The 13250-nt window shown below is 34.1% G+C and overlaps 2 protein-coding genes across 2 annotated transcripts; both read left to right on the forward strand.

The window, feature by feature from the left end:
- Positions 1 to 2972: 2972 nt before the first annotated feature.
- LOC144548999 (wall-associated receptor kinase 17-like) lies at positions 2973 to 6893 on the forward strand. Its single transcript, XM_078297728.1, has 3 exons — positions 2973 to 3992; positions 4124 to 4291; positions 5468 to 6893. Exons 1-3 carry the CDS (start codon positions 3113 to 3115, stop codon positions 6667 to 6669), a joined length of 2250 nt encoding a protein of 749 aa, XP_078153854.1. The 5' UTR covers positions 2973 to 3112; the 3' UTR covers positions 6670 to 6893.
- A 3698-nt stretch (positions 6894 to 10591) lies between these two features.
- Positions 10592 to 12850, forward strand: LOC144549008 (putative wall-associated receptor kinase-like 16). Its single transcript, XM_078297755.1, has 3 exons — positions 10592 to 10795; positions 11318 to 12475; positions 12571 to 12850. Exons 1-3 carry the CDS (start codon positions 10648 to 10650, stop codon positions 12657 to 12659), a joined length of 1395 nt encoding a protein of 464 aa, XP_078153881.1. The 5' UTR covers positions 10592 to 10647; the 3' UTR covers positions 12660 to 12850.
- Positions 12851 to 13250: the final 400 nt, after the last annotated feature.

The following is a 13250-nucleotide window of genomic DNA, read 5'->3' on the forward strand; positions in this document are numbered from 1 at the left end:
ATTGAATCACTGAATTAAATTGATTAAAATGTTTATTGGATTATTGTTCATGCTTTACAAACTACACAAATGCCTATTTATTTATTTACATGCTAAAGAGCCGTTGCATATTTGCCTTATCAGAAAAAGCATAGAAGGTGATGAGAAGGTTTAATTGGAAATTTATAATCTCTGCCTCCTTTGCTAAATGTATCAAGATTTTACATTGCTAAGAGCAACCTCAGCCATCATGTCGATACTGCAGATATATTGCTCCATGTCTTTTTATTCTTGGCCAAGTATATATATATGGATATGTTTATTGAACCATACCCCTTTTTTTCCCTACATTGTTCCTTGAAACAAGCTGCTTGCTTTTCATGGTAGACCCTACATTTTGACACTTTATATGTTTTGCTACTATTGTATTTTATTTGGAGTTATCATTTTATTTCTTTATTTGTTTTATTATTTTGGAAAAAGAAAGGGTTTCTGACGTGTCCTCCAGCTCAGTTTTTTATTCTTTTGATTTATGTTATAATTCTGAAATCATCAATTATATTTGTTTGCAGTCTTGTAGGTTTTATAGTAGTAGGAAATAAAATGCAATTGTTGTACAAAACTAAGATGAACATATGTAAAGATGAGAATACTGCGGCCGCCGGCCCAAGTATTATATATGTTACTTGCAAGAACGATTAACTAGTGGATCACAATGTGAACTGGATTTACTACTATATCAAACCCCTAATAAATTTTACTACAAGAGATTTAAAAAGGTAGAAGCCCGTTTCATTAGATTGAAAATGGTTAAATACAAAAGTGTCGATTTTTGTGAAGTCCAACAAAGAAATCACATCGACTAAGTATCTGAGATCTTAAGCCACAAAAACAAAAAAGAGTTCATACACCATCCATAAAAGTACCATTGCTAAACACAAAAAGTAAGACATAATAGCTAATACTGAGCCACTCTGAATGGGGATAAAGGGAGGATTTATTATGTAATTTTGCAATTTTCATCTTTTTAGTTTTTGTCAGTAATTTTGTAATGTTTTAATAGTAATTAATTGTTAGAAAACCACATATAAGATTTACTATATTTGCTACTACACTTAAAGACATAACCTATATATGATAAAAGGATTTGTCTATATTCCGTTGTTAATGATTTGTTATAAAGTACATGGGAGAATTTGAAATGCTACAGTTTTGATGTCACTCAGATACTAACATTTGATCTGGCAAAAAGAGTGCTTGTACACCACTGATTCCTTATCTTATTAGGAGGTGAGGGCCTGAGGGGTAGAAGAAAAAGACGGGTCATTGTCCCCCAAAAAAATAAAAAGGAATGGGTAGGAGATAACGCTAAAACTATCTCAATAATAATAATAAATTTCTCTAGTCTTATGTTAACGCAATGTTTGTAAGTGAAATAAAATAAATTGTATAAATAAAAAGATAACCCTTTCACTGTTATAAGGAGTAAAAATTATACTTTTGTCTTTCACTATTTTAATTGTCCAGACAAGATATTTTGTGAGTACGTAGTAGGACCAAAACTACTCCAAGTCTCTGCGAAGATGTTCACACTTTTAGGCACTCTAGAGGTACCAAAATATACAATGGATCAAATGTAGGGTTCAATCGTTCAACAAACATGGGACCAAGTAAACCAACAACTTGCTACATATTTTGGTTCATGTAAAATGATGCAGAAGACTACAATTAAGTCTGTAATCCATTACCTATAAATATAACAACTTTCAAGGTACAGAGAAAATTAACCCAGACAACCACATAAAAACTTCCTATATTTGTTAATACACTTTAAGAAGGATCCTACAAATGATAAAAGCTCATATTTTCATCGTTAATGATATGTTATGGAAAATCTGTAGTGTCTCCATTGTGGACTGGTGGATTTAAGTGGACCGCAATAATAGAGTTTTGAAGTCACCCACCTACTGGCATTTTTCCATGGTAGAGAGCGTGCACCACACATTCCATATCTTCTTTGTATAAGATTTCCCGACAAGTAAAAAATAAAAAGTTCACTAGATAAGGGATACACAGGGTTTACATCTCCAATTTATCATTTTCATTTACACACAAGTAAAAATCAGAGTGGCTGTGATAGCTTATGTACACACAATTTGTTGTAACTCTGTTTTTCAATGTGGTAATGAAAGCCTAAGAGCGTGAAACTTTGGAAAAAAAAAAGGGTCATTACCATTTAAAAACAGAGTAGGGCAATAAAAAGAAAGTAGTAAAATATTATGATTAGCTAATTTTTTAGGGTTACAAATTCATGGCAAAAATACTGTAAAAAAAGAAGAAGATAATATCAATTTCAGTTCCACATTGAGCAAAGAGCAGACAAGTTATAATATATATGTGCACAATTGACAAAATTATTAGAATAGTATAATAGAGAACACAAACACAATCACTCCCATGAAATTCCCTTCACTCCCTTTGTTTTATTAATTCATAATAGAATTACAGAGTATTTTCATATATCATTTTGTTGGACATCACCCTCTCATATATATAAATGTGATTGCTAATCTATCCTGCCTTATGTACATATTTACTTTTCCACAATATTTCCTTAATCTAAGATGACCTAAATATAACATTGAAGGTAAACAAATCTCCTAGAGTATTCTGCCTTGTTCACCAATTTTATTCAGATCTTCTGTGACACATGTCAATGTGTCATGGTGTATATTCTGACAACAATATCAAAGAGCAGATAAGTTATAATAGTACTTTCTAACCACAAATAATGGATTTTTTTTTCCAAGGAAGACGTTTGTTGGTGGGCCTAAGTTTAGCAATCAAAGTCTTCTCTCTCTAAAACTAGTCCATTTCCGTGTGGAAATATAGTGAGTTAGACAAAAACATTGATTAGAAGCATACAGTCAGAGTAATTTTCATCTGATAAGGATAATTATGAGACCACAAATGATTCTCAAAGTGACTCGAAAGTCAACTAGTGAAAGAAAGGAAATGTAATGTACATAAAGTTCCAAGGGACTTGTCTTGCTTGCTTTCTTATATGCAGTCCTTAAGACGTATTGCTTTGAATTTTTAGGCAATAAAATCTAATTTCCTCCAGAAATCAGCCATGCTCTTAATGATCCACCTCTTCTTACTACTATTGTTCATTCTAAAATCCATGCCACTTTATTCATCCTCATATATCGATCCCTCTGTACTTGATGGATACAACAATCTAACATGTAGCTCCGTTCCGTATCCGTTTGGCACTCTCGGCTTCGCCTTACCAGGCTTTGAGATAGACTGCCCCAAGGAGTACCTCTCAATTGTCCCTCCCTTGTTGTCCATATCCAGCAAAACCTACAGAATTAAAGAAATATCATTACAAGGCTATATAAAGATCTTTGCCGGACCAATTTACACAAGGTGTTTAGGTTCGAATGGTAAATGGACGGACTCTAAAGAATCCGGATGGCTTAACTTAGATGAAACTCCTTTCACATTATCTTACCAATACAATATACTGACAGTTGTTGGCTGCAACAATTTAGTCTTGATAAAAGGTGAAACGACAAGTGGCTGTGTCACGTTCTGTGACTCTCAGGATAAATTTTTCTCCTGCTCTGGCCTAGGTTGTTGCCAAGCTACACTTCCAGGCTCTCTAAAAAGCTTCAATCTTACATTTACCCAACTTATATCGAATTCTAGTGCGAGTTATACCAACTGCAGTGCAGCATTTTTCTCTCAAAGAGATGATTTCATATCAAATCAGAGCAGGTTTCTCTTTGAGGACTCCAGGTTTTATTATCCACACTTCCTTGACAATAACATCATACAATTGGATTGGGCGATTGGAAACAAATCATGTGAAGCTTCTAGGAAACACATTGGTTCCTTCGCATGCAAGAATAATAGTTACTGCTATAACTCATCGTCGATGGCTGGGTATCTGTGCAACTGTAGTAAAGGATACGAAGGAAATCCCTATGACGAAGATGGTTGCACCGGTATAATACATTATTTTCCAGCACAAGCAAATTATCATATTGCGTGAAACTGCATATTATAATCCTTTCAAAATGGTTTTCACTTTGCTTTTCTCTGATAGCTTATTGTGTATTTTTTGTTGGTTCTGTAGATGTTGATGAATGTCTGTATCCAGATAAGAACTCCTGTATGAGGCACTGTATCAACACCGAAGGCAGTTACACATGTGATTGCCCTCCAGGAATGATTGGTGATGGCAGAAAAGACGGAAGTGGTTGCAAGAAAACACATAAGGCATATCCGCATGGTTTTATTTTGGGTATGCAATTCTTATTTTTCCCATCAAATATTCTTAAACAACGAATACACAAAAATATATATGACATAATCAAATAATAAGTTCACGATCATAATTAATTATGACTTGAGAAAATTTAAACAATGAATACACAATAATCTAAATCTAATTATGTAAAATAGATAATATTATATTCAAAATATATATGACATACATATATAATAATATTTTCCAATTCCGCACAACATATAAAAAATATAGGCACCGCTAATTTTGGTAAAAAATAATTCAACACTAGTCTATACGAAGTTTTGTTCCTGGCTTTTTATGGTCTCGCATGCATAATGAATTACACATAATAAAAATATCTTCCAATTGGAATTAAATACATCACTAGATGTGTAAAATTATTTTATGCTGATTCAAAGGAACAAAACAACTCGAACTTTGCATGATAAAATTATATCTTTTAGTTCCACTGTCGGGGTTTTTTTTTTTTTTTTTTTTTTTTTTCTAATTTAGCAAAGGCTGTGAAGGCTCATACAAATCGTTTGTACATTCAACAAATCTAACTTAACAAGCCCAAATATTTTCTAAGCATACAATATGCATTTTTTTTTTTGTGAAGTACCTATATTACTTGTATTTTTGTAGTAGTGCTAGGAAAGAATTTTTTTTATGCACTATGAGATGGTATAAATCAATATTAGCTGAATAAAAGCGTAATACATTACACACCCCCCTCAATCCCGGAAAGATTCAATGTTCTAAGGCACTAAGGGGCTGGAACTGGATATAAATATTGCACTCGTCCCCGAAATAATCACCAAATTTTAGAAGTGGGTTGTTTTTGTTATTCCCCATTAGCAGTGACAACCATAGCTTCTTCTCTGCCTCACATCCATGCACAAATATTTTTTGAGTCAAACAATGGAAGGATTCTCTGTAAATAACGTCACCAAACTCTTGTTCCAATTTAGGTATGGAATTCTAGTACAAGCAACTCCAATTCCAGCAATTCCAGATTGAAGAGGAATTTGTTCTCCATTCAATCTTTTCCATTTTGGATTGAGTGAGCTAATTAGAAAAAATGTTCAGAAATTCGTAGGAAATTGTTATGTAACTCTTCATGATGTAATGCGTAGTAAAATAACTTACTTTTTTTTTTCTTTTAACATACTTTATTTATTTATACAGGTATGACAATAACGCTCGGATTTAGTCTTGCCATGGTCATTCTTTTATCATATTTTGCAATAGTCAAGCGTGTCAAATTGTTTGAAAAGAGAAAACAGGAAAAGTTAAAACATAAGTTCTTTGTTCAAAATCGGGGTTTGCTTCTCCAACAGCTAATTGCATCCCATGAAGATGCAACACAAAATATGAGAATTCTTAGATTACATGAGTTGGAAAAGGCAACAAACAGATTCGATAATGCACTCATTATTGGTCGGGGAGGTCATGGAGAAGTTTATAAAGGTATTTTGTCGGATCAACGTGTTGTGGCCATCAAAAGGTCCAAAATTGTTGATCCAGCTGAAATCGATCAGTTCATAAATGAAGTGGTTATTCTCTCACAAGTCAACCATAGGAACATTGTAAAACTCTATGGATGTTGCCTAGAAACCGAAGTCCCATTGCTCGCATATGAATTCATTTCAAATGGAACACTTTTTAATCATCTCCATGTGGAGGAACACTGTTCCTTGACATGGAAGCATCGGTTAAGAATTGCCCTTGAAGTTGCAAGAGCAATTTCCTATCTTCACTCATCTGCCTCTATATCAGTTTTTCACCGAGACATAAAATCATCAAACATTCTGTTGGATGATTATTTCACAGCAAAAGTGTCAGATTTTGGGGCCTCAAGATCTGTCCAAATTGATCAAACGGGTGTAACAACAGTTATCCAAGGGACACATGGGTACTTGGACCCTGAGTATTATTGCACTGGCCGGTTAACCCACAAAAGTGATGTCTACAGTTTTGGTGTCATTCTAGCTGAATTGCTAACAAGAGAAAAGCCGTTATTCTCCTCTAGGAAGTTTGAGGGGGGTAGCCTCATTGCATATTTTAGTTCTGCTATGAAAGAGAACCATCTCCTTGAGATTCTTGACCCCCAAGTTCTGAACGAGGGGCATAGAACAGAAATTGAAGCCGTTGCCGATATTGCACAAATGTGCCTGAGAATGAAAGGAGAAGAAAGACCAACAATGAGAGAAGTGGAGGTACGGTTCGATGCCTTGTGGCGGTCCAATCAACAACACAAACATCCTTGGAAGTCTCAAAGTTTTGAGGAGAGGCAGCTTATGCTACCTGATTACACTGCAGAAATTGACACAACCTTGCAATGTAGTTTTGAAGAAGACCTAGAATCATCATCTTATTTCCCTCGGTAAATGAACTCTTTTTGGTACAATAATGTGATTAATTGTCAAGTTTAAGTTGTAATGTGTGTTGCTCATTACTTGATAATGTAATTTATTGTGTTTCCTTATATTTCTGAAGAAGTTATGTATTTTTCTTAAATCTATCTTGATGTTTTGTCTTTATGTTATACTATTGGTGGTCTAATTTAGCTTATGTAATTTATTTATTGAATCTATTTTGAACTTTTATATTCTGTAGTGGACCCGTGTGTAGTTTTTTTTTTATCAATTATAAATAATTAGCAATGTCGTTAGATTCCTGTGTTGGGTCTGTAATAATTTAGGCATGGACATTAACCCCACAATCTTTAATTTAGAGTACTTAGGTTTGCATTCATTGTTCAATAAAATAATGCAGATGTTCAGACTAACTACTGATGCCAGGTCCAATGCAAAATTCAGATTTTCAAAAGTAAAATTTGATAAAAAAAATCACCTATAGTAAACCCTTAAAAACTGGAAATTAAGAACTATAATTAGGTGATGCATCATCTCCCCAAATATACTTACAAGGTAAATTCATAATTCTCAGACATAAAAATTCGTATCTCTTAGTACCGTCAATTCAAACAATTTGATAAATGATTTAAAATTTATAAATTTTAGCGTCAAAGGAGTACATTCATTGTATGATATACTATGATCTTTCTTTTACATAGAATTGAAATGTTGACAAGAAGTTCTCAACCATAAAATGCATGCTACAATTCTGTTCTAGTGAGCTACTGGAACATCAACTACCTGGCAGTACTTTTGGAATTTCAGTTGGCTCAAAATCTTGGCATCCATAAGAACCTCATACATATATCAATAATTGCACAAAAATAATTACCAGACAGACACTCATTGTAGACTGAAGAAAGCATCTTCAAATTGGTCATATTGTTCAGATGAGAAGTCACCATGTTTGAAATGTGTCAAATAACAAACAAAGCAGATTCCTTCCAAATACATATACTTCAAATAATAAAAGGTTAAGAATTTGGAGATATTATAAATGATAAAAGCTTTGTATGTATTCCGTGTTAATGATTTGTTATAAAGTACATGAGAGAATTTGAAATAGAGAATCCGAAGTCTATGAGATGGTGACTCGACTTATAAGAAGCTAAACATGGGAAATTTGTGGACTTGTGGTTTCAAGTGGACAGAAATAATGCAACAGTTTTCAAGTTACCCAGGTAGCAACTACTCCAAGTTGTCCAGACTACTCCAAGTCTTTGCCAAGATTTTGACTTTTTGAGACACTCTAAAAGTACCAAAATATGGAATGGATCAAATATATGGTCCAAGGGACATGAGAGTGTTGTACAAAAGAAGATGAACATTTGTAAATATGAGAATACTGGCCCAAGAACGATGAACTAGTGAATTATAATGTGAAACTGGATTTTATAGAAATTGGTAATTTATTAAATAGTCATTGTTAGACAACCACGTAAAAGCTTGCTATATATTTGTTAATACAATTTAAGACAGACACTACAAATTATAAAAGCTCGTATTTTCATCGTGAATGATTTGTTATAAAGTACAATTGAGAGAATTTCAAATAGAGAATCCGGACTCGTTGTGGGCAACTAGTGACTTGACTTGAATTTTCTTTGTAGTGCCTCCTTGTGGACCTCTGGATTCAAGTGGACAGAAATGCTACAGTTTTCATGTCACCCAGCTACTATTATTTGACCTGGTCAAAAGAGTGCGTGCACCACAGATTCCATATCTTCTTAGGAGGTTAGGGTTTGAGGGGTAGAAAAAATGAAGGTTCATTGCCACAATAAATACATCAATAATGGCAAGGAAGTATGCTACTATATATACAAAAAATGGTAATAATTTCTCATATGTTAAGGCAATGAAAATATAATCTTCATTTTTCATTATTTTTTTGGTTTTTTTGTTGCAAAATTATTTGTTCAGATTAGAACACTTTCATGATTTTTTTCAGCCCTTTCTGGTCAAGATCTTTGCTACACAAATTCAAATCTTTATTCCTGACATTTATCATGTTCAACGTAGGATTTGAAAAAGACAAAATATGTTTGTAGAGTGCAAGAAGTTCACTTTTAACAAACACTCATAGAGGAATGAACTCAACTTGTAGAGGCAAAGGAAACATAAACTCAACTCAATATATAAAATTCGTAATATTTCATTGGCTTCCTTACAAGATGACTTTGGCTCTTTTGTGGCCTTATTGTACCACCCCCAAAAAATCACGTAAACATTAATATTACTTGAACTATTTTTTTCTATCTTCCAAGAACTCTTAATAACTATACCTAAAGGCTCTCAAAAGACCTTCCTAAAAACTTACAAAATACAGGTTGAAACAACCTAATATAAACTCTCTGTTAACCATATTAATGACACACAAAATTCACACATAACTAATTAATGACACAAAAAAATCTTAACATACCACCTTTTTTTAACACACCTTTTTGACCAAGATAACATGTGTTTCTCAGAAAACTCCAAACCTAAAAGTTGTAGAACATTATGTTAGATTTCCACAGAATTTTGAATCACCCTAAACACTAAACCCTAAACCCTAAACTCTATGAAGAAATTATGCCTCATACCAACCCTATCATTTAGTTAGAAAACAGTTCAAAGAGCAGGGTCATTATTGATCCGAATTGGATTAATAATGTCTTAGGCAATGAATATATATATGGACCTGTAATGGCTTAGTATCATCTAAATGAGCCAATCAAGTTGAACTGGATATCATGACATGGCCCATGTTGCTGATGTGGCTTGTGATGTGATTTGGGTGGTGTCACCCCCCCAGTTGAAAAGAACTCACCTCTTACAAACAGTATGCTTTTAGATCAACCAATACTAAAGGGAGAGGTTTTTTGTTGCCAAGTAGAAGCAAGAGATTTTTCCTAATATATTGTTCGGATGGAGAGTAGAGGAAGGGAGGGAATGGAAAGAAAAAAAAAATTCCGTCGAATCTTGTTTGGTTGACAAAATTATGTCGGAGGTGAAAGATTTAACCTTGTATCATTGTAATCAATATAATTGATTTGCCTTCCAATTTGGAGTATAACGGATGGAAAGAAATTTTATTGCAAATATTTTTAGAAAAAATAACACAAATGTTCAACCATATATCTTACCAATATAATTCTTATACAAGTTTTTTGGCACAAACCTACAACAACAACCAAATTTCTTATTAACCTTCTAAATTTTAATCAATCAAACAAGAAATAAGACGGAAAGAAAAGTTAAATTTATTTTCTCTCATAATCATTTAAACATGAAGAGTTTATATATGTTAATCTTCCTTTCTATTCTAGCCCATTCCCTTCTATTCTTCACCTCCCCTTCCTCTACTCTCCATCCAAACAGGTGCAAGTAACTTGAGGTAGGGGTGGATCTATTTATATGTTAGAGGGTGCTAAGACTTCTATTAATGCATTAAACATACATAAATCTCAACAGATGCCGTAATACTTTTATGATGAAATGGAAAGCCTACGGGCATGATCTTTTGGGAAAAGAAAGACTAACATTTGACCTGGTAAAAAGAGTGTGTGTGCACCATTGATTCCATATCTTCCTTGTATGTCTTGAATGCATGCGTGTACGCGTTAATGATTTTACTTTGTATATCTTGAAAACAAAATATTTGCCACTTTTCTATGTCTTTTCTTAGGAAGACGTTTGTTGGTGGGGCAAAGTTGAGCAATCAAAGTTTTCTCTCTCCAATACTAGTCCATTTCCGTGTGGAAAAAATAGTGAGTTAGACTTAGACCATTGACTTGGAGTATTTTTTCAACTCTATTTCGGGGACAAACAAATTATCTCCTCTATATATGTGAAACAAAAATAAAAAAGAAATCAAGTTATACATCAAGTTCCTGTTTGCAGTCCTTGGAGGTATTGCATTTAATTTTAAGGCAAAAACCATCTAATTTCCTCCACAAATAAACTATGCTCTTAAAGAGCTACCTCTTCCTACTACTATTGTTCATACTAACATCCATGCCACTTTCTTTACCCTCATGCGTGGATCCCTCTGCACTTGATTATGATAGTTACAATCCAACTATGAACAAGAAGTTCACCCCATTTAATTTAGGTACTCCTATCTTTTTTAATCCTAATTTACTTTACCAACAATAACTAAGATGTCTCCAACTACAAATTGTTTCTTGTACTATAGTAGCATGGATCAGTGGAGGCAGAAACATATTATTGTCCCTGCCAATATTGCAATTGATAACTAAAGCAGCAAAATTTATAACTTTCTTAGTTACCTCCAGGGTAGTTCCTTTGTCTCACAGAACTCCTCTGCTCAAAATCATCTTCCTTTTTCTTCTTGCCAACTTTTCTTAGTCTTGCATCACAATTTACAAGCTCTACCAAGAGTGGGATTAATTATCTATGATGGTGTTCGTTGAAATACTTTCAAATTCAGATATTTGTATGTGATTAAACCATGTAATGTAATGATTTTCATAAAATTAACGATTCCATACAGTCAGGCAAGTTGTACAAATACTCAGATTAATTGTCACAAATTCCAGTTAACCCACTTATCAGAATCTGTACGTGTCATGTATTGATTTTTTTTTCTAACATGCTTTATTTTTTTACGCAGCTATGATAATCGTGTTCGGATTTGGCTTTATTGGTTTAAGCATCCTTTTTATATATTTTGCGATGGTCAATCCTATCAATTTGTTTGAAAAGAGAAAACAGGAAAAGTTAAAACAAAAGTTCTTCCTTCAAAATCGGGGGTTGCTTCTACAACAATTAATTGCTTCTCCTGAAGATACAACACCAAAAATGAGAATTCTTAATTTACATGAGCTGGAAAAGGCAACAAACAAATTCGATAATGCCCTCATTCTTGGACAGGGAGGTCATGGAGAAGTTTATAAAGGTATTTTGTCGGATCAACGTGTTGTGGCCATCAAAAGGTCCAAAATTGTTGATCCAGCCCAAATTGATCAGTTCATTAATGAAGTGGTTATTCTCTCACAAGTCAACCATAGAAACATTGTAAAACTCTATGGATGTTGCCTAGAGACCGAAGTCCCATTGCTTGCTTATGAGTTCATTTCGAATGGAACACTTTTTAATCATCTCCATGTAAAGGAACATTGTTCCTTGACATGGAATCATCGGTTAAGAATTGCCCTTGAAGTTGCAGGAGCAATTTCCTATCTTCACTCATCTGCCTCTATATCAGTCTTTCATCGAGACATAAAATCATCAAACATTCTACTGGATGATTATTTCATAGCAAAAGTGTCCGATTTTGGGGCCTCAAGATCTGTCCAAATAGATCAAACGGGTGTAACTACAGCTATCCAAGGGACACACGGGTATTTGGACCCTGAGTACTATTGCACTGGCCGATTAACCCAGAAGAGTGATGTCTATAGTTTTGGTGTCATTCTAGCTGAATTGTTAACAAGAGAAAAGCCGTTATTCTCCTCTAGGAAGTTTGAGGGGGGTAGCCTCATTGCATATTTTAGTTCTGCTATGAATGAGAACCGTCTCTTAGAGATTCTCGATCCCCAAATTGTGAACGAGGGGCACATAAATGAACCCGAAGCCATTGCCAAGCTTGCACAAATGTGCCTGAGAATGAAAGGAGAAGAAAGACCAACAATGAAGGATGTAGAGGTACGGCTCGACGTCTTGTGGCGGTCTTACAAACAACAAGAACATCCTTGGAGGTCTCAAAGTTTGGAGGGCAGGCAACTTATGGTGCCTGACTACATTGTGGAAATTGATACAACCTTGCAACGTAGGTTTGCAGAACTTCTACTGTCATCATCTAAATTTCTCTCAGTAAATGATCCTCATTCGATATAATAATGTTATTGCCATTTCTTGTTGCAGGGAACCTATCAAGTTCAGAAAATGTCGGATGCACAAAACAATTTAGCCTTGAAGGCCACATGTTGTCATCCATGGACCTACCGAGATAATTCTGTAATATTTTGAAACCATTTAAGCAATAGAAAGAAGTAAGAGGTCAGGCATGAAACGTTTGTATGCTTTATTGAAATTGTACCATGCAGCAACTAGAGCCACATACTTGAATTCATTTTATTTCTTGTATGTGTCAAATTGGTTGTATGTTTCATTAAATATCTTGGTTTTAACAATTCCATAGCCATTCCTTGTCAATAATAGCAGCCGACACATATGAGCTGTTATTTATTATGCGGATGAAAAGAATGTCACAGTCATCAGAATCAGATGCATGATTATGAGAACATACTGCCGGGACATGAATTCAAAAATTAGAAATTGCTTGGATTGATACTTCTTCTCTAGCTTAATAATTCAATAATATTTCTAGCTCATTCCTTTTTCTTAATGTTTTGGAATTAAATATATCAGATTCAGAATTGTCACTGAAGAACAACTGGATTGACGTTTTTAAGTGTTTATTTTAAATTCAATATTAATAGCCTATTGTGAAAGGCTTAGCCCATATAGTGACGGGCCTCACCTTTATACAGTGAGAAGTGTAGGGAATTCAGGTACTGTTATAGGGTAACAATTCAATTCAG

The sequence above is a fragment of the Carex rostrata genome, chromosome 34 (genome assembly GCF_964058835.1).
Source record: "Carex rostrata chromosome 34, lpCarRost1.2, whole genome shotgun sequence".
Classification (NCBI taxonomy): Eukaryota; Viridiplantae; Streptophyta; class Magnoliopsida; order Poales; family Cyperaceae; genus Carex; species Carex rostrata.

What these genes read in the sequence shown, in the direction of transcription:
- LOC144548999 (XM_078297728.1), top strand. Translation starts at nt 3,113, where the DNA reads ATGCTCTTAATGATCCACCTCTTCTTACTACTATTGTTCATTCTAAAA. An exon ending in TGACGAAGATGGTTGCACCG is followed by an intron (nt 3,993 to 4,123) that starts GTATAATACATT and finishes TTGGTTCTGTAG; the next exon opens with ATGTTGATGAATGTCTGTAT. An exon ending in TCCGCATGGTTTTATTTTGG is followed by an intron (nt 4,292 to 5,467) that starts GTATGCAATTCT and finishes TTATTTATACAG; the next exon opens with GTATGACAATAACGCTCGGA.
- LOC144549008 (XM_078297755.1), top strand. Translation starts at nt 10,648, where the DNA reads ATGCTCTTAAAGAGCTACCTCTTCCTACTACTATTGTTCATACTAACA. An exon ending in GTTCACCCCATTTAATTTAG is followed by an intron (nt 10,796 to 11,317) that starts GTACTCCTATCT and finishes TTTTTTACGCAG; the next exon opens with CTATGATAATCGTGTTCGGA. An exon ending in AATTGATACAACCTTGCAAC is followed by an intron (nt 12,476 to 12,570) that starts GTAGGTTTGCAG and finishes TTCTTGTTGCAG; the next exon opens with GGAACCTATCAAGTTCAGAA.